Raw genomic sequence first — 25,306 nt, 5'->3', positions numbered from 1 at the left:
CCTGCAGGCACTGTTTGTAAGGGTACATCCAAGAGTCAGAATTTTTTCTGACCCAATTTTATTTTTTTTTAATTTTTTTTTTCTCCATGAGGTGGAATCTCAATCACTCATATGGGGTGTGGGCACTGCCCTCACACCCATAATCGAACTAACCCATACATTGATTGCATTGATATCCAATTTTTTCGTATATGATGGGGCCCAAATACGGATGAATCATCGGTATCTATTTTCGCTTTTACACTTTTCTGTGTCCACCACAAAAAAAATATCCTCCTAATTTTTTTTAATTGGAAGTAAAATGTTGTTGTGTCTACATAGGTGTTTGTAGACATTAAATTTAATTATTATTTTATTCAACTTTTTATTTTATCTTTATGTTCCAATTGAATCATGAAATCTTGTAAAATACGAAAACCAGCACAGGACTGCTGTACTATTACTATTCTCGTACGTTTTAACAGTAAATGTTCCACCCGTGACCGGCTTTAATAGGTACGGGATGGGCTGTATTTTTTAACAAAAAAATAGATTTTTTTCAGACATTCTTTTTCGGTGAAAATAAATTTTTTTCATACAAAAAGACGTTTATAAAATGACACGGACCATATGAAATCTGTCTTTTTTGGTGAAAATATGCACTAACATATTAAATAAAATATGGGTATATTTTAGAAATTGACTTCTGTGAATATGATATTAATGTAGGATGCATACACCATTTTTATAGGAAAGTTTTAAAATGTTATGACGATAATAAAATTTTAAACCCGAATACTTGCAATACATTAAACACCATTAATTAAATCTTTTAAGTAGACAACACAACTCATTACAATCTAGAAAATAATGACAAAATAAAACTAAAACAGTTCAGCTCTGTTTAGTAAACCGGCAAAAGACCAAACAAGATCACAAGAGCACACTAGAATTGAATGTTGAAGTTTTCTTGGTTCATCGTCGAGATATACCAAGAAAGTCTGGTAATCACCTTGCAATTTCAGCTTATGTAACAGCCTCGCAAACCTTTCATTTATGCTTATGAGCATGCACATTATTTTGTTGGCGGCTGTGATGCGGACTTCTCTAACTCTCGTTGATCGAACTTCAAGAACGTACATATTATCCAAACAACTTATAAAGAATAATAACGTTTAATTTCTCATATGAATATATTTTCAGAATTGAATGGAATTCATATATGATGTTATTGACATAGTAGACATCATAGAATCGAAGTCAGATTAAGAAACAGACTGATTATGGAATTGTTATGATTTTCTGAAGTTAATTGACTGAGATATGATATCAGAAGTGTATTGATATCGATTAGTAGTTGAGGGAATTATTATCTGGTGATGTTATATTGACCGGGATATCGGAATTGTGCGGTTATACCGTTGATTTTGAATTATTGATCAGATTGTTATCAATTCGAATGGTATATTGATATGTTATCATTGACATTGCCAGTGCCAGATCGAAGGATTGATAGAGTTTGAATTCCAGACCGAAACTGCAAACGAAAGGCATAAGTCAATGTGGTATTGGGAGATCGACTTGAGTCAGTTTAGACTTGAGTTTCCCTAAATCACATACTTTACTTTATTGCATTGACATTGCATCGATTTGATTGACGTACTTGTTCTCTTGATTTATAGATAGCAGGTATTAGAAGAGTAATCTTATGACAGAAGTGCCTGATAGTGGTGGGATTGCCACGGTACATTTGAGACGGGTCAATCCTATCGATATCCAATATAAAAAATAAAAATTTTCATAGATAACCCAAATAAAATATTTGTCTCACAAAATACGATCCGTGAGACCGTTTCACATAAATTTTTACCTTAACTTATTTCTTTAAGTAACATACATAAATAAAGTTTTATTTGATTTGGTTGGTCTTTCGGAAGATCAACTAAAACCGTGGTGGAAGTGTCTCGACCTAGTGAACTTATGGTGACTTGCGAACTTTACACAAAATAAGCTGGTACAATCGAATTGCACCGCACCGTTTTTCACAATATTTTATAAAAAAATCGCGATTAAAAATATTAATCATAAACCGCACCGCATATGCGGTTCGGTTATTTTTTTTTTTGCCAAGAACCGCACCAAATCGCACCGCCTAAACCGCTTGTCATAATATTAGACATAGAATTATAATAATTTGTAAATAACATATTCAAATAAATAATTCATCATTCATTATATCACAACTCTTCAAAATTATTATTCTTACTAATAAAACCTATTTTTTTCTTAATTATTCTTCATAATAGTCTTTTAATAAAGTTCTTTTGCCACAATATTTTGTTTGAAATTTGAAAGTAAAAAAAAGATAAAATAGTGTAAATGTCATTTTTGTTGTGAATGTGTTGTATTGTTAAATTATTAACTTAGTTTTGAATCTTGATTATTGTTTTATCTATTTTGATTTGTATATGCTTTGAACTATATTTTATATTTGAAGACAATATATTGTTGCTTTTTCAAATAAATTAAAATATATGTTCTAATATTTTTCATTAAAAAAACCGCAAACCGACCGCAACCGCTTGAAACCGCTCAAAACCGCAAGTCTAATTTTTCATGTAAAACCGCAATTAATTTTTCAAAATACTAACCGACCGAACATGGCAATTCGGTTTGAATTTTTTTAAAATAACCGCATAACCGCACCGTGATCACCCCTAGTTTTAATAGGTAGCGTTTGCTACGGGATGGGCTGTCTTTTTAACACAATTATATAATTTGTTTCAGACATAGGATTGGTTCCAGAAATCTTTCTTTTTCGGTGAAAATAACTTCTTTTTTTTACCATAAAAAGACGTTTATAAATATTAATAACAAATAAATATTAAATAATTATTTATCAATAAATATTAAATAATTATTTATCAACACTCACAAGATGGGTTTCAAACATCAAAAGCAAATTGGGTTTACATATTCTCAGGCTTAAATATGCGCTATTTATAAATATTTTTGGTGCTTTGTCATAATTCTAGGAGTGAGTCTCATGTGAGACCGTCTCACGGATCATAATCTGTGAGACGGGTCAACCTTACTCATATTCACAATAAAAAAATACTTTTAGCCATAAAAAGTAATACTTTTTCATGGGTGACCCAAATAAGAGATCCGTCTCACAAATAGGACCTGTAAGACCGTCTTACACAAGTTTTTTGACTAATTCTAAAATGGAAAATTGATATTGGTCATTTAAACTTGTATAAAATTGGTATGGCTTTGTGTCATAGGGAGTTTAATATAATAGAGTGTTATTTAATATATGTTTATATTAAATAAAATATGGGTATATTTAATATTCAATAGGAAAATATATATATATATATATCGACACCCGAATTTTTAGTGTTATGATAATTTTTGAAACCTTATGATGATATAATTGTATCTTAAATATATATATACTTAAGATTTAACATTTTGTACTTGAATAACTATTTCGTCCATATTTAAAAAACACTTAGTTTGATGGAACTTCAGTTCGTAAAATATCCAATTTAATTTGTTTTATTTTCCCCACAATATCCAGCGAAATTCAAAAGGAAAGGGAAATGTGTGGTGACTGACTATTAAGTCGATGCTACGTGTGGAGACTCTGTTCCCATATAGTTTGGATGGACAAGATTCACACATATATGTGATTTTAAAAAAATTAGTAGCCCTCATGTATGTGTGGCTAAATTTGGATATTTGATTCTATTATAGGGTAATGTCTCTACATGTAGGATTGAATCAACCGTGACTGAGGGCAGATGGAAGCCTAATTAATAGTTGGCCCAAATCGACTGACGTGTATATACTATATTATCAAAAATGTATATATAATCAGTTAAGAGTTTAATTATATTTATTTATTGATGATTAATTTGTAGTACATTATAAACTTCATTTATCATGAAGTTATTATGAAATTTTAGAAATTGACTTCTGTGAATATTATATTAATGGAGGATATATATTTTAATATAAAGTGAACGGCATACACCATTTTTATAGGAAAGTTTTAAAATGTTATGACGATCAACAATAAAATTTTAAACATGAATATCATTTTACAAAACATTAAACACCATTAAATATTTTAAGTAGACAACACACCTCGTTAAAATCTAGAAAATAATGACAACAGAAAACTAACACGGTCCAGCTCTATTTAGTAAACCGGCAAAAGACCAAACAAGATCACAAGAGCACACTAGAGTCGAATGTTGAAGTTTTCTTGGTTCATCGTCGAGATGTACCAAGAAAGTCTGGTAATCACCTTGCAACTTCAGCTTATGTAACAGCCTCGCAAACCTTTCATTTATGCTTATGAGCATGCACATTACTTTTGTTGGCGGCTGTGATGCAGACTTCTCTAACTCTCGCTGATCGAACTTCAAAGCGATAATTTGATGTTTAAAATCCAGCACTCCCTTATGTTCTTCATCTGATTAACAAAAGTAATAAAATTAACAATATTTTTATGCTTCCAACGAGTTTCAAATGATGCAGGTCACATGATTATATAGCAAATCTTCGACTAATGCTGTAAAAAATCACATGTTTTTATGCTTCTAACGAGTTTCAAATGCTGCAGGTCACTTTACATTTCTCAAAACTTAAATCTACCCAATAGGTTTTCTGCATCAAAATCACAACTACAGGAACATTATTTTCCAATCAAGAAATGACCTTAGACAATGTTTTATGTGTTCCAACCTTCATTCAAACCCTTCCTTCTTATTAATACTATCGGGCTTCCTAATCCATCATGAGTTATTATTATTACATCAAGCCCACTATTTTATTAGAGGCCCAATTGTTGTCATTCCGATTCTGATTCGGAATCTGAGCCCATCAAAGCAGGATATCAGCTGCTTAAATCTCATGTGAGTACAGTAAATGAACCAAGTCAAAAACCGAGAAACATAATCATTACACAAACAAATGATGAAGACGCAGAGGAATATAATTTTTATGACCTAAATGATTTTTAAAAAAAAGATTTTATTTCGATCTCTGTAAAAATTGCAATTTTCGATATATATATATATATATATATATATATATATAAACCATTGCAAATTTATCTATATTGCAAATTTCGATCTATATATTATATACTATTGCAAATTTCGATCTATATTGCAAATTTCGATCTATATATATATATATATAAACACATACTTACCTTCACGCAACCAAGTCATCCGGATGTCAAATTTGCCGATTTCATTTTGGATTGCGGCGGGTATGTTAGCTTTTATCCCGTAAGCAGAAATCAAAATAAGACCAACAATTTGAAAGTTACCAAAAACATGACGTATTTCGCGTACTACTAATGATAGCTGCTCCCGTGTCGATGGTGGACATGTCACCATGTCCCAAAACACATAAACTGTCGGCATATTAAATAACAAGGGGTGAAGATAAATAACTTAATGGGTGAAGAAGAGTTCAAGTGGAGGAGAATTTATAGATCAGATCTTCAAGGCTTTGGGGAAAAAAAGGAGTTGGTAGTTGTGTTTGAACAAAGCTGCTGCTCCAACGAGAAGGTGGGATCCTAAGGACTTTATTTTTTGCTTATTATAATCGTAAATAGGTGTGTGTGTGTATATATATATATATATATATATATAGGGACCTGGAGGCTGGAGTGGTGGGAATGTGATAGTACCTAGAAGCTTTATTTTCTTGGAAATGTGTTTTGAGATTAATTTTGAATTTGACTCAAAGGAATCTAACCACACTGAACATTATTTCTACAGGTGGGTTAAAGAGTATCAGTTTGATTTTCTGAATTTTGGTAATCTATTCAGAGACCTTGGTTTTCGGTTAATATGTATATTTCAATTGTATATGATTTTATTATTTATTTCATTAAAAAAAACCAGATAAGTTGATAATAGAAGTAATTAATTCGTAAATCATTCTCCCGAACAATACATGAATTTTTTATTTCTAAAACCAATCAATATAAGAAGAAATGACAATAGTAAGAAGAATAGACACTAGGGACTTAATCAAGAAACATATAGACATTTGTCAACAAAAATTCCTTTCGAAATTCTAAATACAAAATTTGACAATTTAAAGCAAATTACATTGCATAAATTCGATTATCTAAATCATATGTTACCATGAAATCAAAATAAAGGAGACGATAAATAGTTATCTTTATTTTATATATGCAAAAATTCGTATGAGACGGTCTCACAGGTCGTATTTTGTGAGACGGATCTCTTATTTAGATCATCCATGAAAAAATATTATTTTTTACGCTAAGAGTATTACTTTTTATTGTGAATATCAGTAAGATTGACTCGTCTTACATATAAAAATTTGTGAGACCATACCATAAAAGACCTACTCTTATAGCTAGATTTTTAGTTGTACCGCGTCTTCCCTGAAAAAGCCTGTTGCGTCTTTAGTTTGAATATGCAACAGCTGAATTGGACTACAGAACGTGATAATTAATAACAAGCAGAGCGACATTTATTAGCTTTCAATACCAAACAGTAATAATAACTAATGCAGGAAAGAATGTGTTGCATGTATTTAGAATATTTATAATTTATTTTTTCAATATAGTAAATATATTAAATATTTCTGTTTTTATATAAGTTGATTGAATTTTTTTTTTTAAATTTTGAATATCTTGATAAATTTATTATTATATTATCAATATTTTATTTCTACCGTGTTAGGTATCACGAACGAACTCGTTTTTTTTTTTTTTTATGAAATAACATTTCACTGTAAATCAGCTAGCACAACTCTTGCTACAGATAACTGTTAAATAAATATTGATTTTGTTATAAAATAAATAAATATAAAATATCTTAATATTTATTTTTAATAAGAAATACGAGATACAACCAATTACCATTTAGAAACCAATAAAATTAAACTTTAGATTCTCAAAACTTGAATTTAAGCATTGTTTTCTAACAAATCCAAAAACTTACGATATTACATTGATGTTACATTTAATTTAGAAATGAGATTCCTCAATTTGAAGAGAAAACATCTAAATTTAGATGACCAATTTGCCTTTTTTCCCCTATAACATTTATTCATTGTGAATATATTTTCAAAAAATAAAAATAAAAATAAAAAGAAGATATATAATAATTTTAATATTTATGTCTATATAAAATGCAAGAATTATGAAGTTAATTACTACTAGATATTTTGTAAAAAATAATATAAAATAACTAAAATTCTTAAATTTAATCTCGATTTTTAATATATGTTTTCGAATATTATCTTATGCTTTAAACAAATTTCCTAAATTTTTAAATCTTGGGATAAAATATAAAAAGACATAAGAATTTCACTAACATGTTTCAAAACGTCTCATGGCTCAAGACCGATGTTTCCTAAATTTTATCAACCTGAATTCTGAGAGGAACATGTTGCAAAATGTGTTACAACATGAGTCAATACATAAATTTTGTTCAATATAATGATTATTACGTTATAATGGTGATAGACTCGTAATAGTTAGTATTTTTATTTTCATATTTCTCATTATTTCAACCTTCAATATGTTTAATTGATACATTTTTATGTAATTTTATTGTATGAGGAACTTTTACGGTCTTGGAGTAAATTTGAGTTAAAAAAATGATGTTTATCACATTTGAAGTTTTCCAAGATAGATTTTGAAAGAGAATGACCAAACCAAAAGTAGTCCTAGAACAAGACGTGGTCACGCATTGTTTAACACACATCGATACATGACATACACGTTGAGCTATGATCCTTGGATACCTTGATATAATTGGATTTTGATTCTGGGGTTGTGAGAACGATACCATGTTTGGCTTTATGATTTATGTGGCACTAAAAAACATAGTCATTCGTGGCCCCTATGATTGATTGGTTGAGATTTGGGATTTGATTGCGCTTTGTCGATGCTATCATGCAAATATTCTCTTATACTTGACTAAGGCCAGTGTGTCTGCTCGATCATTGATTTGATAGCGACTCGATTGATTCTGATATATGCTCAGTAGATGAGCATTTGACCTAATACCTCCACGAGATACATGCATTACATATCATATGTCCGTGTATAGATACATATTGTATTTATTATGGTTGTTCTATACGGAGCGTTTGTAATGCGAACAATACGAAGTATTTATAGATTGATGATTTTCTTAACATGAATATCTTTTTATTCTGGAAAAATTTTCATCTACATTTTTTATCTTAGAAAAAACACAAAACTCGCCTGAAAAGATCTCTTGGTTCAATTTGTGAAACGAATCTTTTATTTGGATCACTCATGAAAAAATATAAAAATATTTAAATATTAAAGATTATATTATTAAATCTTATACCTAATTTGATTTTGTAGAATAACAATAATAAAAATAAAATATATTTCATGTGTATGCCCGATCGCTAATTTATAATAATTTTTATTGTGGGTATTTTGTTTTTATCTAACAATAGTCAACCAAGTCCATTTTTCAAAATTTCACTATAATATATCATATTATAATATAATATGATATATTTTTTTATTTTATTTTTTTCATCACATGAACTCAATTATACTAAAGTTTATTTACGTAAAAAAAAAAAAAAAAGCAAACTGAAACCCTAGCTACGATCGATCTGTTGGCAGAATCCTTCTCTTCCCCACGGATCGGCGTCCGCTGAAAACGTAAATTTCCGATGTTTAAGTACGTCACTTCAGCGGCCGCAAACCCTCCAGCTCTGCCGCGGGTGCCACACTCTTTAGAAGATTGGAAGGGCGAGTTGTTTTGGAAAGCAATGGATCCAATTGATAGCAGTTACTTGTGTCGCATACTCCGCCATAGGAAACCTGAAGACATTCAATTGATCTTTTCAGAGGTGAAAGATCAGATATGTGCGTTGATGTTAAATGGAATTGGTAGCTCTTTAATTATATGTCTTTGCGGAGTCTGCGACGAACAACAGATGAACCAGATGGTTTCATCGCTCACTGCTGATGCCCATATACTCATGCTTGTCTGCCTCAACTCTCACGGGTATGTGTTAAATTTCAGCTAATTATAATATATATGGCGATTTCTGGATTTTCGTGTTTCTTTGCAGATTTAATGCCATTGCGGAGTTTGTCGACTGTCTCAGGACCCCAAAACAAATGTATGACGTGATATCCACCTTGCTACCCTTCATGGCTCGGCTCGTAAAGCACCAGTTTGGTTACCGAGTTATCGGCCATTTCGTCCGTATCTTCCCCAAGCACGCAAAAGAAACTCAAGTATTTGTTGCAGAATTAATTCTTCCTTGTTTTTTTTATATAATATTTTACCATATTTCACTTGTGTTTTTCCCAGTCAATACTCGATGCTATAGCTGATATTTTTTTCGAAATGGCCACCGATCGATATGGACACCTCCTTCTTGGGGAACTCCTCTACTCAGAAGTCTTTCTACTGGAAAGCCGACCGAGTATTCTGTCAAAACTAATAGCAGATGTACATGAGTTGTCTTATGATACATACGGGTACGTCGTACACACGCTCTCTCAAGCTTGCTTGCACATAAAATTCAACATTTTTCCTGTTTCAGGTGTTGTGTGGTGCGGGATGTAATAGAACTTGGGACGCATGATGTGCACCGAGAAATAGTAGCTCAGCTAAATGGGGATTTTGCCCAAATGTCGATGCACAAAGATGCAGAGTCCGTAGTGTCGGCTTTGATGATGAAATCCAAGGAAGAACTAGCAGCTCAAATCTACAATGAGATTATACGCAGCCCTAATTTCTCCAGAGTCCTAGTTGATCCTTTTGGCAAATGTCTTCTCGAAGAAGCTCAGACACGCTTTAAGGTACCAAAGACAATGCTTATCTTTATTTGTTTATTTGTAATCTAGCTAGCTTGAAGTTCACCTTATACAATCCTGCAGGAAACCGGTCGCAACATTCTACCGCTCCCTGATCACCATGAAGGGACTGTTCGTCCCAAAAAGAAAAAAAAAGAAAAAATCGAGGATGCGTGTATGATCATCGAGAAATATGGCTTCATCTTGTTTGTTTGTTTTTGTGTGTCTTATGCTTTATATTTATACTTTGTTGTGTTTTAGGGTGTAGTTTTGAAGATTAAATGAATGAATTTATTAGTGATTTTGAAATTCCAAGAACACTCGTATCCCAATTAACATAAAACACTTGATCGATTTACAGTAATAATAAAATTTAAAAGGCAACAGTTATTCTAGCTTCCTTTCACATGATCAGTTTTTCTAAGGTCTCTTGTTCTTTCAGTTTTCCTCTCTGCATTCAAGAGATTTCTGAGACCAACTTGAGGTAATGACAAACTATCTCCTCCAATCTCATCTGATGCATCTTCTCGATTCATGTTTTGGTCCACTATTGTTCATAATATATTTGAATCTTGATATGAAGTTTGCATCAAGTTGCTGCTGTCATTGCAATCTTGACATCAATAGTCAAGGTTATGTCCTAATTACTTTTTTACCTAGTTCTGGTCATTAGTCAACCACATACTCCAATTGTTCTTCGAAATTTCTCAGTAAAAATATGTGTTGGTTGTTGATGCTTATCTGAATCTCTGGATGTGCATATGGGATATATTTGTTGATGCTTAGAAATTTTACTGTTTGGTCTGGTGGATATATTGTTCTTGATGTGGATCACTATTCTGATGTTTATTGTTGAATGTGTTGCATGCTCCCGTAAGTAAGTTGTATGGGGTATGTTTCTCTAATAATCATAATACTTATTCATTGGTATTACCTTAATATGCATGATATCAACTCAAGAACTCTTGTGATGAAAACCAAAGTTAGGCATTGATCATGGTGAATCCGAGGGGAAAAAAACAGAGAAAAGTTAATTTGTCTCTATGAAGAATGAAGAACACCCAGTCTTTCAACTTTGATGCCTTAAACTATATACAAAATAAAACCATACAGTGTAAAGGTGGGGGATTAAAAAGTAGAAACATTTGATTTCCAAATGAAGCAGGCTGGCTAAGCCTCTGAAAAACTAGCACTCCAAATAAAAAGTGAGCTTAAACATTAATATTAGTCATTGTAATTAGAAAATGACAAGATGCTGTCGTTGTGGAGAAGATTCACAGGCCAATAGCAACAACCACATAACACTCTCTCTATCCAAGTAGCAATACCAGGATCACGAGCAATGGTTTGAGTTTGTGGCATTTCTATGTTACTCTGTTAAATTGCCTGTCTTGCAGTTATTAGTTTTATAAGCTTCAGGGAAAAATATATATAGTTTGATTTCCGTTCTATAATATGAAATAATATAATATTTAATGTAAGTGAGAATTTTGCAAGTCTTGTTATGTCATATATATGTGATATCACTTGCGAGTCAGTATATTTATTTACTTTACAATATTCTAATAGTTTTCAATCTTGTTTTTTCATCATTATTCTGAACAATTAAATATTATCGCTCAATCGCCATGAGTGAGTAGTACCATCTGGGGTCATATCCACTAGGTAGCTCACACACTCGACTAGATTACCGTAGCATTGGTCCAATTCATCACGGTGGCTCATGGTGTCAACTCAGATATTGAAAAATATAGGGCTGAGCGATCCTACTAGAATGATCTCGAAATAGATACATGCTCAATATGATATATGCACATGTTGCATATGAATAAAGCAGAAAAACATGTATATCATGGAACATAAAATGCAAGTCTCAGTCAATACTTACGTATTTCTACTAGACATGTTGAGTAAACAGGGTCTATAGTCCAAGCCTACAGATCAAGTGAATACCACCATCTCACTATAAATTTTTTAACTAAGCTAATGACTACTCCCAATAGCTACTAAGAGTCCAAGGCTATACATGTGTCCGTCGTCAGCCAAGGCCCCAAAACTCAAGCACAACTTTTCTATGACCTTGGAAACGCTTACCTACTACTCGACCCTGGATAATATGTGATAAGTGTCAAATTTACATTTTTTATTACATCGTTTTGAGATCGTTTTTGCATGATATTACGGTATTGAATTCGCATTCTTTGTTCATTTTTGATGTAGTATATGCGCACGGGCATTCATCATAATTGTTGATTTATATGTTAAAAAGTGGCATAAAGATGAGTTCAAGTGGTTGGTAAAAGGTCTAGGCAACAAGGATCGTGCCCCAGCACGAAATTGTGAAGAAATCGAATAATGGAGGCAGAAAATCTCGCGCTAGGGCGTACAATTTTGGCACGCCCCAACGCGAGTTGAAGGAAAAGTTAGTGCAGAGTCAGATTCAATAGGAGGTGCAAAGACCTCCACCCAAGCGCGAGCTCGAGAAATTTTCACCTTGACATAGAAGACGCAGCAACCCAGCATGCGAAAAGCCCCACCATAGCGGGAAATAATATTATGCGCAGATTTGGTGGGCCGAAGAAGAGTAGAATGGATGCAATTTTGGATATTATAAGAGGAAAGAAAAAAAAAACTGAGAGAAAGACGATGGGAGAGCTGCCACTTGGGGACAAAGAAGACCGAAGAACTTCAAGAGGGGCAAGACCTGAAGAACTCAAAAAAGAACAAGAACCACAAACACTAGTGTCTCTTTTCTCCATATTCTCTTTTCTATTTGTTGAGATTTAGAGGATCGTACTCCAAGACAATTATGTTTTGATTTTTTTTTTTTTTGAAAATTGAATTTTGTTTTTAAGTAATTCTTGATTATGTTATTGTGTTTATTGCATTTTTGAAGCATGATTAACTTCGAAGTGATTTGATATGTTAGAATTGAGACCGAGATGAGATTTTATAACAATAGAGTAACATAATCCATAGATATAAAACTTGCATAGACATATGGGGTTGTGTACATATTGATAGTCATAGTCCAATAAGTTGAAAGATAGAGGATTCCACGGTTAGTAAATTCTCAATCCGTCACCAATATGAGCTCGAACCCTCCTTCGTAACTCCCAGAACTTCTTCGCAGTGGATCTTTTCCATGCCTCATTTCAGAGCGAATTGCAATTGTTAAATAAAACAAGAAAACTTGGTTATTTAATTTCTTTAATTAGATAAATGTAGCTCGACAAAATATATTGATATATTAGAGAATTGTAACACCTCTCACTCATTTAAATATATAAATGTGGAAGCTTTACATTAATTGGAGAAAAGTAGAAATTTATAAAAAAAAATTGGCAGAACTACCCTAAAAATAGAACACGTCATAAATATCACACATAATCACAAACACATTTAAACTATCTTTCCGAAACCCATAAACCAAAATAACATCTTTTCCAACCACCAAACATAGCCATTTCCAAAATACAACAAAAAATGTTTCTTTGTCCAACTATAACAAAATATCAAACCATCAAAATCATTTCATTCTTTTCTTCTCCAAATCTTGGCATATGCATTCCTATTGCTGCGACAACTCAGACATACCTAATCTTTCTTATCTGCATGATATAAACATAACTGGAATGAGTTTATGAAACTCAACAAGTAGAATCGTTGATAAAAAAAATACATATACAGTTCTTTTTAAACCGTAGCCTCAACATCATTCATAAAAATCATCGTAGAAACATCATCGTAACATCATTTAATACCATCCGCCAAGAATCATATAATATCAATACATAAGGATGATATTCATTTCATCGATCAACTGAAGCATTCATAGTTCTTTGAGATAGTTCATTCATTCATTAACCCTATTCGTATAAACGAATATGTGAGAGGGACATGTACCTCTTCATATAAACGGATCTGTGAGAGAATACATGTTTCATCATTAATTGGCCAATAACATTCTGGATTTAGAATTACCAGAGGCAATACCGCTACTATCACTATCAATCCATTCATTTAATCACATTACTTCATTGAAACATTTCATCGAACGCTTTGAAAGCGTCTTTCATTGTTTAGCTCCTTCATACAAAAATGCATATATTTGCATTACAATACATACATATCTACATATATAACATTTGTACAACAATTGAAAGGAGCTAAAACCATTAAAAACACAACAACATATACATAAGATCATGTGAGCAGCAAGGAATTGATTTCTATTTACAACCACTTGAAGAAATGATAATCTTACTCATTTGGTAATGATCCTGCAACATAAATCCAAATAATCATCCATTAATCCATAATACCGAACTTAATCACCAATCTTTAACTTCACCTTCAATGATATTCAAATAAAATGAAGAATAACTTACTCACTTGTAATCCATTTACCTGAAAGATTAAGTTTCCAACTCCAATGGAGATGATAATTGCTTGAATGAACGAGAATCTAAGAAGAAGAATGAAGAACCCTTAGTTTCCCCAAATCGATAGCAAGATAGAAGAAGAGAAGGGAAATGAGATAAAATGAATCCAACCTCCCATCTTATGCCTTAAAAACTCAAAACACGCTTTTCGATCTACACGGCGCTGGGATGGTCGAGTTTTACCCCCTAGCACAGATCTTACTGCCCAGAAGCCAAAAATACAGAACCGTGGGCTCAGGGGCGGTCGAATTTCACCGTCCTAGAGCGGCCAATGGCAATCGGGCGGTCAGATATTACCGTCCTAGCGCGGTTTCTTCTACCAAAATTCCCCCAAAACCAAAAAGAGGCGCTGGGGCGATCGAATTTTACCTCCCTAGCACCGGCTCCTCGGACAACCTGCACACATCTTCAACATAAATCGCTTCCGAAACGCCTCTTCCTATCATAATTTGAGAACATCACAAACATGAAAGTTGTAGTTCAATGTCTTATCAAGCATCTCAATTGGCCTCATCTTGTTTGAATCAAAATACAATTTGCCATGATAAAAACCGTAGCCACTGCCACAATTTCATTCCATTTTAAACAACAATAATTCCCATTCACCTCGTACCTACAACACTTCATGAATTCACCTTAAAATCATCAAATCCATAACTATACATATCTCATCATAATGATCATCATAAGCTTCTATCACATTTCAATTTCTTGAACCAAACATCACCATTAATTCAAAATCCCATAACAAACATCAAACAAAATTCATAAAAGAAACATTGAGGATTCATAATCATAAACATAATAAATATCGTAAATAATGGTCATAAGAATGTCTGAACATTACAATTCTTCCCTTCTTAGAAAATGTTGCTCCCGAAATTGCCATTACATCGCAAATAAATCAGGATACAATTGCTTCATTTCCTTCTCCAGTTCCCATGTTGCTTCTTCTACCAAATGATTGCGCTAAAGAACCTTGACAATACCAATCTCTTTGTTCCTCAATACTTTAACTTTTCGATCTAAATCTGGACTGGTACTTCTTGATAACTCAAATTAGGCATAAGGTCCAATGATTTATGTTGAAGAACATGGGAAGGATTTGACATATATTTTCTGAGCCTTGAAACATGAAACACATTATGGACTCGATCCAAATCCGATGGTAAGGCTAAACGATAAGCTCTTTCAAAATTCTGTGAAGAAATCCAATATATCTCGGACATAACTTCCTGTTCCTCCCAAATCTCATAACTCTTTTGAAAGGAGCTATCTTCACAAATACATGATCTCCTACCCCAAACTTCAAGGGCCTTCTACGAACATCAGCTTAACTTTTATATCTGGATTGAGTCGTTTTCATTCCCTCTTTGATCAAAGCCACGACATCTGCTATCTGTTAAACCAACTCTGGTCCCAACAACTTTCTTTCACCCACTTCATCTCAATATAACGGTGATATGCACTTTCTGCCGCACAACGCCTCATAAGGTGTCATGTCAATCGTTGTTTGGTAACTGTTATTGTACGTCAATTCCACAAGGTGTAACGTAGAATCCCAACTACTAGGAAAATCAATAGTACAGGCTCTAAGCATATCTTCAAGAATCTGAATAACTCTTTCTGATTTCCCGCCCCTTTGAGGATGATAAGTTGTACTAAAAGCTAATCTTGTGCCCAAGGCTCTATGCAAACTCTTCCAAAACTCATATGTAAACCTTGGATCACGATCTGAAACAATTGACACAAGAATCCCATAAAGTCTCCCAATTTCCGCCACATAAGCTTCAGCATATTGATTCATTGAATACGTCGTCTTGACAGGAAGAAAATGCGATGACTTGGTTAGACGATCAACGATCACCCAAATAGAATTATAATCTTTCTGTGTTATTGGAAGCCATATTACAAAATCCATCGTGATGTGCTCTCACTTCCATTGAGGTATTGGAAAATATTGCAATAATCATGCCGGTCGTTGATGCTAAATCTTCACCTGATAACATGTTAAGCATTCAGAAATAAACAATGATATATCCGTTTTCATACATGGCCACCAATAAAGTCGACGGAGATCTTGATACATCTTGGTGCTACCCAGATGTATCAAATATGGTACCGTATGAGCTTCAGTTAAGACATCTTGTCGAATATTATCACCAAGAGGAACACAGATTCGACCTTTGAAATTCAACAACCCATCACTGTTTGACCCAAAATCGGAATTCCCTTTCAACTCGGCTTTAGATCACATCTTCAACAATTGATCATCATTTGGTTGTTCACTTTTAATCCTATTTGTCAATGTAGCTCGAATAACCAAAGTTGAGAATCGAGCTATTGTTCCTTGTGCTACCATAGCTATCTCATTCCTTTGCAAATCCAACCACAATGGTTTTTGAATCATAGAGCTCAATAAAGAACCAGACTTGCGACTTAATGCATCTGCAACCACATTTGCTTTACCTGAGAGGTAAATAATGGTACAATCATAATCTTTGACAAGTTTCAACCACCTCATTTGTCGCATATTCAGCTCTTTATGGGAAAACAAGTATTTTAAACTTTTGTTAACCATAAAAATCTCACACTTATCTGCATACAAATAATATCTCCAAATTTTCAATGTGAAGACCACTGCCGCCAACTCAAGATCATGATTGGGATAATTCTTCACATATTCTTTCAATTTATGAGAAGTGTAACGTACCGTACTTTTAACTATTTTAAAATTTGCGGAAAAATTAAAAAAAAAATTAAATACAAATAAAATTTCAAATTTTGATCGTCAATAAACTGTCCATAAAAATTATTAGCAATAAAAGAGATCACATGTTTGTGTTTGAATAAAGAAATCATTTGCTCTAGCCCCTCTTATGTATTATTTTAAAAAAATTATCTTTTATTGTACACCTTAAGGTGAGAAACGAATTAGGTTTGTGTCAAGTGCTGCTGAAGGAATCTGCGTCGATAACCATCGGTTGCGATCACGTGGTTAGACTGTGAGGAACAGTCTGTAAAATATGGTGGATATAACCCGATGGCACTCCGGTCAAAGAGATAAAATATTTAATTTATTATACGGAAGCATGATGAGCCTTTTATATATATATTAAAAAAAATCGATCATTTGAGTGTGGTATATAGGCTGGAAACCTTGCGAAGCTGCATGTCTTGGGGCTATATGCCTCTAAGAACAGGCTCGATAGGTCTAACAATGTCACGTACCATAATTGAAGGAATAAGGGTATTCTTGGAATTTTGAAATTTTGGGGTAGTTAAAACTAAGTTTTAAGAGGTATGGGTAGTAAAAAGAAAGTCGGAAAGAAGGTTAGGTATTTTTAAATAAGGTTCCCATTTATATTTATTTGTAATGATTAAATTTTGAATTATATCTTAAAAAAATAATTCTGCATACAATAAAGAAATTATAATCACATTAATATTATCATGGGAGTAACTTTTTTTAAAAAATATATAAGAATTAAATGAATATTTATTTAAATTATGACCTCTTTTCATATTTGACGGAAGGATATATGCAATTTAACCGTCAGAATTTAATCGAGCCGACTAAAGCTTGGATAATATTGACCGGGAGTCTTTTGGGGACTTAAAAGATATTGTTCAAAACCGAAAGGATTGAACCGCAAGAAACATAAATTTAAGAACCTGTGCACAACACACTTTTTGTTTCGAAGAAGAAGAAGAAGAAGAAGAAGACTTGTCTCTTTCGTTTCTCGTTTCCCCTTTCGCCAGGTAAGATTTTTCCCTATAATTTTTGTTTTCGATTTTCAACATGTCGTTTGTTCACTCGCATGTGCAAATATATGATGTTTTCAATCGTTTATGCTTCTAAAATCACCATTTCCATGTTCAATTTTTTTTTAATAAAAAGAAAGTTTTGAAGCCGAATACACTACCCCTTCAAAAGACATTTTGTTTTTGGAATGAAATTTTATTTTTTTGGTTTTTTCCCCAAAAACGTTGGGCTGAAACTCCAAGACCTTCGCTCCGCCGCCTCTACAAAGTTTGATGCAAGAAAGCAGTCATATCCCACCGCCTTCCGCTGAAAAGATACCTTTCCAACTAGATGTTGGTGGATTTCCAGTTAAAGATTATATTATTAAATCTTATACCTCACTTGATTTTTGTTGAATAACAATAAAAAAAATATAATATATTTCATATGTATCAGTAAGGTTGTAAATGATCCAAACCACCTTTCCAGCTCCGCCGCAAGAAAGCAGTCATATCCCACCGCCTTCCGCTGAAAAACACCTTTCCAGCTGGATGTTGGTGGATTTCCTATGGATGACGACAATAACACATCCTCCGGAGATACAGGAACTGGAAGATTTGAAGATTTTATGTTTTCGAAAGCAATGAAAGAACGAGGTTGCCAATTGTTGCTCCAGAAACTCCATGAAAGGAAAGTGGAAGACATCCAAATGATCTTTTCAGAGGTGAAGGATTGCATATGTCAGTTGATGTTTGATCAGTTCGGGAGCGATGTAATTCTAAAGCTTTTCGAGGTGTGCAATGAAGAACAGAAGAACCAGTTGGTTTCTGCGGTTACTGCTGACCCCCTATTGCTAATTTCTGTCTGTATCGACCCTCAAGGGTATGTTTCTCTTTCGAACGAATAAATTTCACGGGGGCCCCAACTCCATTTATGATTTTCTTTTTGTAGATCCGAGACCATGCAAAAATTCCTAGGGTTTCCCATGGAACAAAAACAAATCTCTCGTATTATGCGCTTCTTCAAATATTTCGTTGTTCCCCTCGCAAACCACCCGAGTGGTTCTCAAGTTATTGCCGAGTGCTTCAAAATTTTCCCATGCCCTGCGGAAGAAACACAAGTATTTACTGCTGACTGACTTTTATACTTTATTAATTTTATTATTTCTTGACTTTACGATATCTGAAAATGTACTCGTTTTTTTCGCAGCCAATGCTCCATACCATTGCTTGTGATTGTTTGGAGTTGGCCGTTGACGAGAACGGGTCCAGCATCCTAAAAATCCTCCTATCAAGCTACGAACGTGATATTGTTGAAAGAATACTATCGAACACAATTTATTTGTCTACAGATGAATATGGGTATGTATATGTAGACCCACACATGTTTCCTTTTCACATCTCACATGACATTGAACCTAGCTTCATGCTTGATTCACCTGTCCCTTTAAGTGTGCCGAATATATATCTCAACTCTGGTTGTGAATTTCTATGAATTAATTTAGATTGTGTTTGGACGGAAGAATCTCAAATGTAAATTTGTTGTTTATACGTACCTATATACAAGTGTTCAAGAAAATGCCACCTGTTTTAATGAAACAATAAATGACTTTATTACTGAAAAACTGTAACACCCTGTTTCAGGAGTTCTGTCATTCAGCATCTAATAGGACTAGAGAAACCCTATGTGCTACAGCGTTTAGTAGATGAAATGCAAGAGTTTTTCACTTTCCTGTGCTATACTAACAAATATGGAACCGATGTTGTGAAGAAATTGATAGTTGCATCCAGAGCAAAATATGCACCTCAAATCATCTCTCAGATGATCAATGATCCTTGTTTGTTGGCTGCCCTAGCAGATCCTCATGGCTACTCTCTTCTCAAATATGCTAAAAAGTACGCTAAGGTACCGATAACAACGTTCATCTTTATTTCTTTATTTGCTGTATACCTAGCTCAAATTAGACAATTTAAGGTCAATACAACATTATACAATCTTGCAGGGAACTGATCTCAAGACTTTGAACGATATGATTTGCCAATACTCTCAACCGCTGAAGAAAAAATGAAACTGGAATCATGTCTGGTGGCCGCGAAAAATGGTTTCCTTTTTGCTCGGAAACCCCCATCCCTGCTATGCGTTGACCGCATTAGCTTGTTTTGTGTGTTTTCTGATGTTTGATATTTATATTTTATGTTTTAGGGTGTGACTTTTAAGATTGACTGAATAGCTTTATTAGTAGTTGTCCATCTCAAGATATATTTCCTCTCTGTGTAACTGAATTTTTTTCAGAGTTTAAATGAAACTTTTGCACCAAGACACATGAAATCGTGTACTTAGTTTGTGAAGGGTGTGTGTTGATTGAGTTGGCTATTGGTTGTTTGCTAAGTTGCGCGTAAAAATTATGATGTAGTGTACAGACCAGAGGTTTTGGCATGTATATTCTCATTTGTATGTAGGCTGTTGGTGCAAATGGTCTTTTGGTTGATTTTTCAATTGGTTTTTCTTAGTTATGTTGACTCGTATTTGGACATTAGACAATCGGTTGATTACTGTTTCCTGATATAGAAGCGTCTTGATAAAATTTGCTGCTTTCGGGATATTTTCACCTGAAATTGTTTCTTGTATTCTTTTTGACACGGGAAATATCTCGTTTTGCTTACCTCATGTTCACACTCTGCATCCCAAGTTTTAACTATACCACCATCTTTTTTTGTGGACCACTATGGTTGAGTTTTGATGTGGGAAATGGAAAATAGTGGACAGTGACTATAGTGGAGCAGTATCACTGGAAAAAATCTCTCTTCATTAGGTGCAGAGTTATGTTCGAGGCAAAATTCCACTCCTGGACATTCATAAGAAAATAGGAAACTTGATGAGTGGAGGGTTAATATGTCCCGACAGTCTGTGCCATTCTATCCCTTAAAAAAATTTTGTTTCCCACTTCTGATCACCATTCTGCTTCAGGATCTTACAGAAATAGGGGTGTAAAAGTGACATCGAAGCATGCCTTTCCTTTTCGCCATTTCAGGCTTCGCTTTGCTGACTGTGATAGCTCTGCATTTAGCTTATATGTTCTCGCAGTAACAAAATCTTCACAACTGAAGATTGGAGTCGTTTTGCTTTATTTAATTCTTCATGATTTCCATTAGGTTTCTCTTAGCAGTTGCAAAAGTATATCCTATTATTACCTAAACTTGAATTTGGACCAATTTAAGCATCTAAACAAGTCATAGGAGTATCACGGGATATGGTCTTAGTTTTTCAGTCTAGTTGTCAGGAGTTGCTCGTATAACGTATTCGACAGGAAAGGAAAGGGAGTTGGTGTAGGTGGTGGCTGTGGATATTGCCATAGGAACTTCGTTTGTTGCTCTCCAACTGCCTGATACGGATATTGCCATGGGAACTTTGTTTGTTGCTCTCCAACTGTGTTGGCTAAGCCTAATCCGTGAAGCTTGTCAAGAACATACTGTCCGAGATTTGCGAGGATAAGCTGGGCATATACATAGATAACGGGGGACCTCAATGAGATTCCTTTCGGAGACGAGGCGATGGATCCTGGAAGAGATTGATTGGTGGCTCTGGTGAGAACACCGGCGTCGGAATCATGAAGCCATACTTCAAGGCCGTGAATTGGATTACTCCCACCACCTTAACGCACCGTGTGTCCCCCATGGTGCAACCAGCATGCACTAGTCAAATCCACTATTTTTCGAGGGGAAAAATTGTAATTAACTCGAATATATGTGTTCCTTTTGGCTTTAAAAATGTGTTTTTATATATAAAAAAATTGAGATAATAATTTAGAGAATTCTATGCAGAATAAATCAATCTTGCCAGATGCAATGCCGGCTCAGTTGCCTGGACATGCTTAAAAGTTGCAGCCCATAATTTTGAACAGTATTTAAATTGGCCCAATGAGATTACTCTGAGTTCCGGGCCTATTCAAAACGCTGAGTTTTGACCATTTCGACCACCCAAGGTTCTAACCGGATTGACCCTACTATCCTATCCCACCACATTTGATCTACATTTGCAATACTCGTTCTAAAAAAGTCATAAAAATGTTTTTTATATTAATGATTTATGCATAATAAATGATATAGTAGTGAAGCTCGAAAGTAGCCTAGGGACGTGATATATAATGGAACACCTAGGTAGACCTGACCACGAACATGGTTTGGTCTAGATCGGATACCCTTAGCCCGCCCGCATGTGACCGGTTACGGTCGGTTCACGGAACCGTCAGTGCGGGTGGTCCGAATGCGGTTAATCACCGGATCTAAGTTCGGTTCGATTATTATTTTTATATATTTTTTTAATTTTTTTTTAAAAAATTAATTAAAAAAACTTGCTCAATTGAACTTATACAAAGTTTATCAAATATTTCATTATATCAATTGAAAAAACCTACTATATTTATTCAATAAAAATTCTATTAAATTTCAACTTTCAACATCTTATTTAACAATAAATTACATTTCATTATGTTCAATCACATTCATTTGCATTTTTTCATGTCATTGTTCCAGATGTTATCTTAGTTTCGTCTTGGTCTTCTTCATCACTTTTAATATGTTGTATTCGGCTAGCGACTTTTGACCGATAATTGGTCAAACATTGAGTTTCCAAATTTTTCGACTTTAAGCTAGAACGTCTCTCATCCAATATATTTTCTTCAATACTAACAGCTTGCTCCACTGCAATCGTTGAAATGAAGCAATCTAGATTTCTTGTGCCGTCGTAAAATGTCGAAAGTTTCTTCATCCGCATCACTAAAATAAAAATTTGCAGTAAAATAATTCTCAAGTTCTCGACTGAAAATTCTCGTGGACGTTTCTTTTGTTCTATTAATAAAAGTTGTTATTTAGTAAGTTTAGAAGTAATATTACTACTTGGAGTAGGTTATGTTTAATGTCGAAAAATTTGTCCACCGTATTTCGTGTTATATTTATTATAAATATCACATTAATGAGTTTTGATATTAAACAAAATCAATGAGATATTAGGAATCATTTCCGTAATAAGGTCTAAAGATTCATAATATAATGCTAACATTTCTCGTAAACCAACTAATTTAAGTTTAGGATCTAAAATTTGTAAAAAATATTTTTTCCAATTTTCTTTCATGACATAAATACATTGAACTAAAGCATCATCATTAGATTTAATATTTTAACTAAAAATCCATGCAATGCTTTAACTATGTGTCAAAACTAAATGAGAAGTATGATAATAAAGACGAGATAATTGGTTACTAGCTTTATTAATTTTTTTTTAAAATTTCACAAATACTAGTGCATACGTAGTATCGATTAAAAAAATAAATATCACGAGCTTGGATATGTTGAAGAAAAAATATACACAATAAATTTATATATTCAAAAGTCGATAATAATAATTTATATGTTGAATTTCAACGAGTTAGAACGTCTCGTGCAAACCGTTTACGCCTCATACTATTTATTTTTCAAAATTGTCCCGTTGTTTCATAACTTGGGGATATATCCATAATTAATGAATCACGTTCCTAATTGGTTGAATATGTGAATTTTTCAGTCCATTTGAACATATAAATTTAAACATGTTCACCTAATATGAAAAAATTTGACACCTAGTGATGATTTACATATTTCAATAAGTTTACTAATACCAAATTTATTTGCATTAATATTTTCAAAAAAATTGGAAAAACTTGAGAAGTTAGACCACATTCTTCTAAAATAACAAATATAAGTTGGGAAACATTTTGTATAGTGTGTGTTTCGTTAAAAATCTAGATACAAGCAATCTTTTTTTAACGTCCCAAAAATTATCAATCAAATTACATGCAATACTCATATATGAACAATTTTGCCGATGATCACTCTAAATATCATAACTCAAAGAAACTATATTATTTAAAATAGCAAATTATTTAATTAAATTTTTTTCATCATCGAGTAATTTTTAAGTATGCGTTTGAGAGTATTTCGTGAGATGCATCTAATAGAAGGATTTGCATTCGTAGAAAATCAATTTTCAAAAGATAATTTACCACTAAAACTAAAAGAAAATTGTTCAACCACACAGAATTTAGTTGTTTCTTCTCTAATTTTAGATTCGTCAGATTTAAAAAATTGTGAATCATTATCCTATTATGAAGAGAATGCCAGAATTTGAGTTTGAAAATTATCAATACTAATTTTCACATGATTATTTTTCTCCACGTGTCGCGTCAAAGTTCTATAACCACCTCCTTGTTGAAACATGTAAGTTTTCGAGAAATATTTGTATTAGACTTGCATATCATCGGAGGAGAGCACCATCTTTTCGAAGTGTTTGGTGAAGATACCGGATGTCGGGCGAGACAAGGTGCTAGTTTTACTTTTAGGCACTATCGGATTGCTCGTACTTTCTTGACTTTGATGATGACGTGTTTGTTGAGCCTCTTGTTCACGTTCTTGATGTTCTTCATTGGAAAAATCAATATAATAGTCATCGACATTGAATGAAGGAAATTGTGATGCTCGAACTCGGGTGGCATGATGCATTTTCCCTTTCATTTGCCACCCCTACGTTTTGATCTGGCTCCGGCCATTTTTATAAATATGAAATTAAAGTAATTATGAAAATAAATCAACAATTTACAATAAACCAATAATCGAGACTATTAATCAAGAAAAAATTGAAAGTTAGAGAATAAGAGAAAATTGTGTGAAAAATATGAAAGGGTATGGGATATTTATACAACGTGCTAATTGATTCGCTCAAATGGTAGCGTGACTGTTGCGAATAAATCACTGAAGGGTGAGCTGTGAACTTGTGAATTGAATGAAATCTTTGAGACAAATTGCAACTGACTTTGTAATTGACGGCTCTTGTAAATTGTAACTGAATGACTAACTCTTTCACAACTGAGCTCATCAGCTTTATATAGGCTTCGATTCAAACGATAATATTGAATGCATTTAATAATATCATCCATTGAATTGTCTTTTTGTCCATGTAGACATCTTTCTGACAATAGTATGAGGTATCATACTGCTGCACCGAGTTATTAGACTGTTGTGTGTCGACTGATTTGCTTAGGTACGGAATGTCGGTTTGTGTAAAGTCTCGTACTTAAAAATACATATTTTACTTTAAAATTTGCGGAAAATAATTTTTTTTTCTTATTTAAATAGTAAATTGTCACCCTCTGAATTAAATAAAAGGCTGGACTAAATTTTTGATATATAAATCAAGTCAAAATATTTCATGGCATAAAAATATCATTCAAAACACGGT

General features: G+C 33.3%; 2 protein-coding genes and 1 long non-coding RNA gene across 5 annotated transcripts; 2 read left to right on the top strand and 1 right to left on the bottom strand.

The window, feature by feature from the left end:
• Window positions 1-8,599: 8,599 nt before the first annotated feature.
• LOC140819830 (pumilio homolog 12-like) lies at window positions 8,600-12,664 on the top strand. 3 transcript variants are annotated; one of them, XM_073180069.1, is made up of 5 exons: window positions 8,600-9,047; window positions 9,115-9,283; window positions 9,360-9,529; window positions 9,595-9,853; window positions 12,068-12,664. In XM_073180069.1, the coding sequence occupies exons 1-5, from the start codon at window positions 8,710-8,712 to the stop codon at window positions 12,098-12,100; spliced, it is 969 nt and encodes a 322-aa protein (XP_073036170.1). In that variant the 5' UTR covers window positions 8,600-8,709; the 3' UTR covers window positions 12,101-12,664. The 3 variants fall into 3 exon arrangements, with proteins under 3 accessions (XP_073036170.1, XP_073036169.1, XP_073036168.1); XM_073180068.1 differs by lacking the exon at window positions 12,068-12,664 and adding an exon at window positions 9,932-10,242 and having other exon boundaries at window positions 9,151-9,283; XM_073180067.1 differs by lacking the exon at window positions 12,068-12,664 and adding an exon at window positions 9,932-10,242 and having other exon boundaries at window positions 8,601-9,047.
• A 532-nt stretch (window positions 12,665-13,196) lies between these two features.
• On the bottom strand, window positions 13,197-14,473 carry LOC140818995 (uncharacterized). The gene is made up of 3 exons (XR_012115182.1): window positions 14,258-14,473; window positions 14,088-14,130; window positions 13,197-13,458 (listed from the first exon to the last, which is right to left on the bottom strand). It is a non-coding gene; the product is annotated as an uncharacterized lncRNA (long non-coding RNA).
• Window positions 14,474-18,605: 4,132 nt separating this feature from the next.
• LOC140820269 (pumilio homolog 12-like) lies at window positions 18,606-20,533 on the top strand. The gene is made up of 5 exons (XM_073180607.1): window positions 18,606-18,919; window positions 18,989-19,157; window positions 19,247-19,398; window positions 19,681-19,942; window positions 20,040-20,533. Exons 1-5 carry the CDS (start codon window positions 18,606-18,608, stop codon window positions 20,103-20,105), a joined length of 963 nt encoding a protein of 320 aa, XP_073036708.1. The 3' UTR covers window positions 20,106-20,533.
• The last annotated feature ends 4,773 nt before the right edge of the window (window positions 20,534-25,306 follow it).

This window comes from Primulina eburnea, chromosome 18 (assembly GCF_022965805.1).
Source record: "Primulina eburnea isolate SZY01 chromosome 18, ASM2296580v1, whole genome shotgun sequence".
NCBI classification, from domain to species: domain Eukaryota; kingdom Viridiplantae; phylum Streptophyta; class Magnoliopsida; order Lamiales; family Gesneriaceae; genus Primulina; species Primulina eburnea.
The sequence above is the reverse complement of the archived record's forward strand: the minus strand, read 5'-3'. Positions and strand labels throughout refer to the sequence as shown.

Coding starts and splice junctions, on each gene's coding strand:
- LOC140820269 (XM_073180607.1), top strand. CDS start 18,606: ATGGATGACGACAATAACACATCCTCCGGAGATACAGGAACTGGAAGA. Junction 19,399..19,680: donor TTGTCTACAGATGAATATGG/GTATGTATATGT, acceptor ACCCTGTTTCAG/GAGTTCTGTCATTCAGCATC. Junction 19,943..20,039: donor ATGCTAAAAAGTACGCTAAG/GTACCGATAACA, acceptor ACAATCTTGCAG/GGAACTGATCTCAAGACTTT.
- LOC140819830 (XM_073180067.1), top strand. CDS start 8,710: ATGTTTAAGTACGTCACTTCAGCGGCCGCAAACCCTCCAGCTCTGCCG. Junction 9,284..9,359: donor AGCACGCAAAAGAAACTCAA/GTATTTGTTGCA, acceptor TGTTTTTCCCAG/TCAATACTCGATGCTATAGC. Junction 9,854..9,931: donor AAGCTCAGACACGCTTTAAG/GTACCAAAGACA, acceptor ACAATCCTGCAG/GAAACCGGTCGCAACATTCT.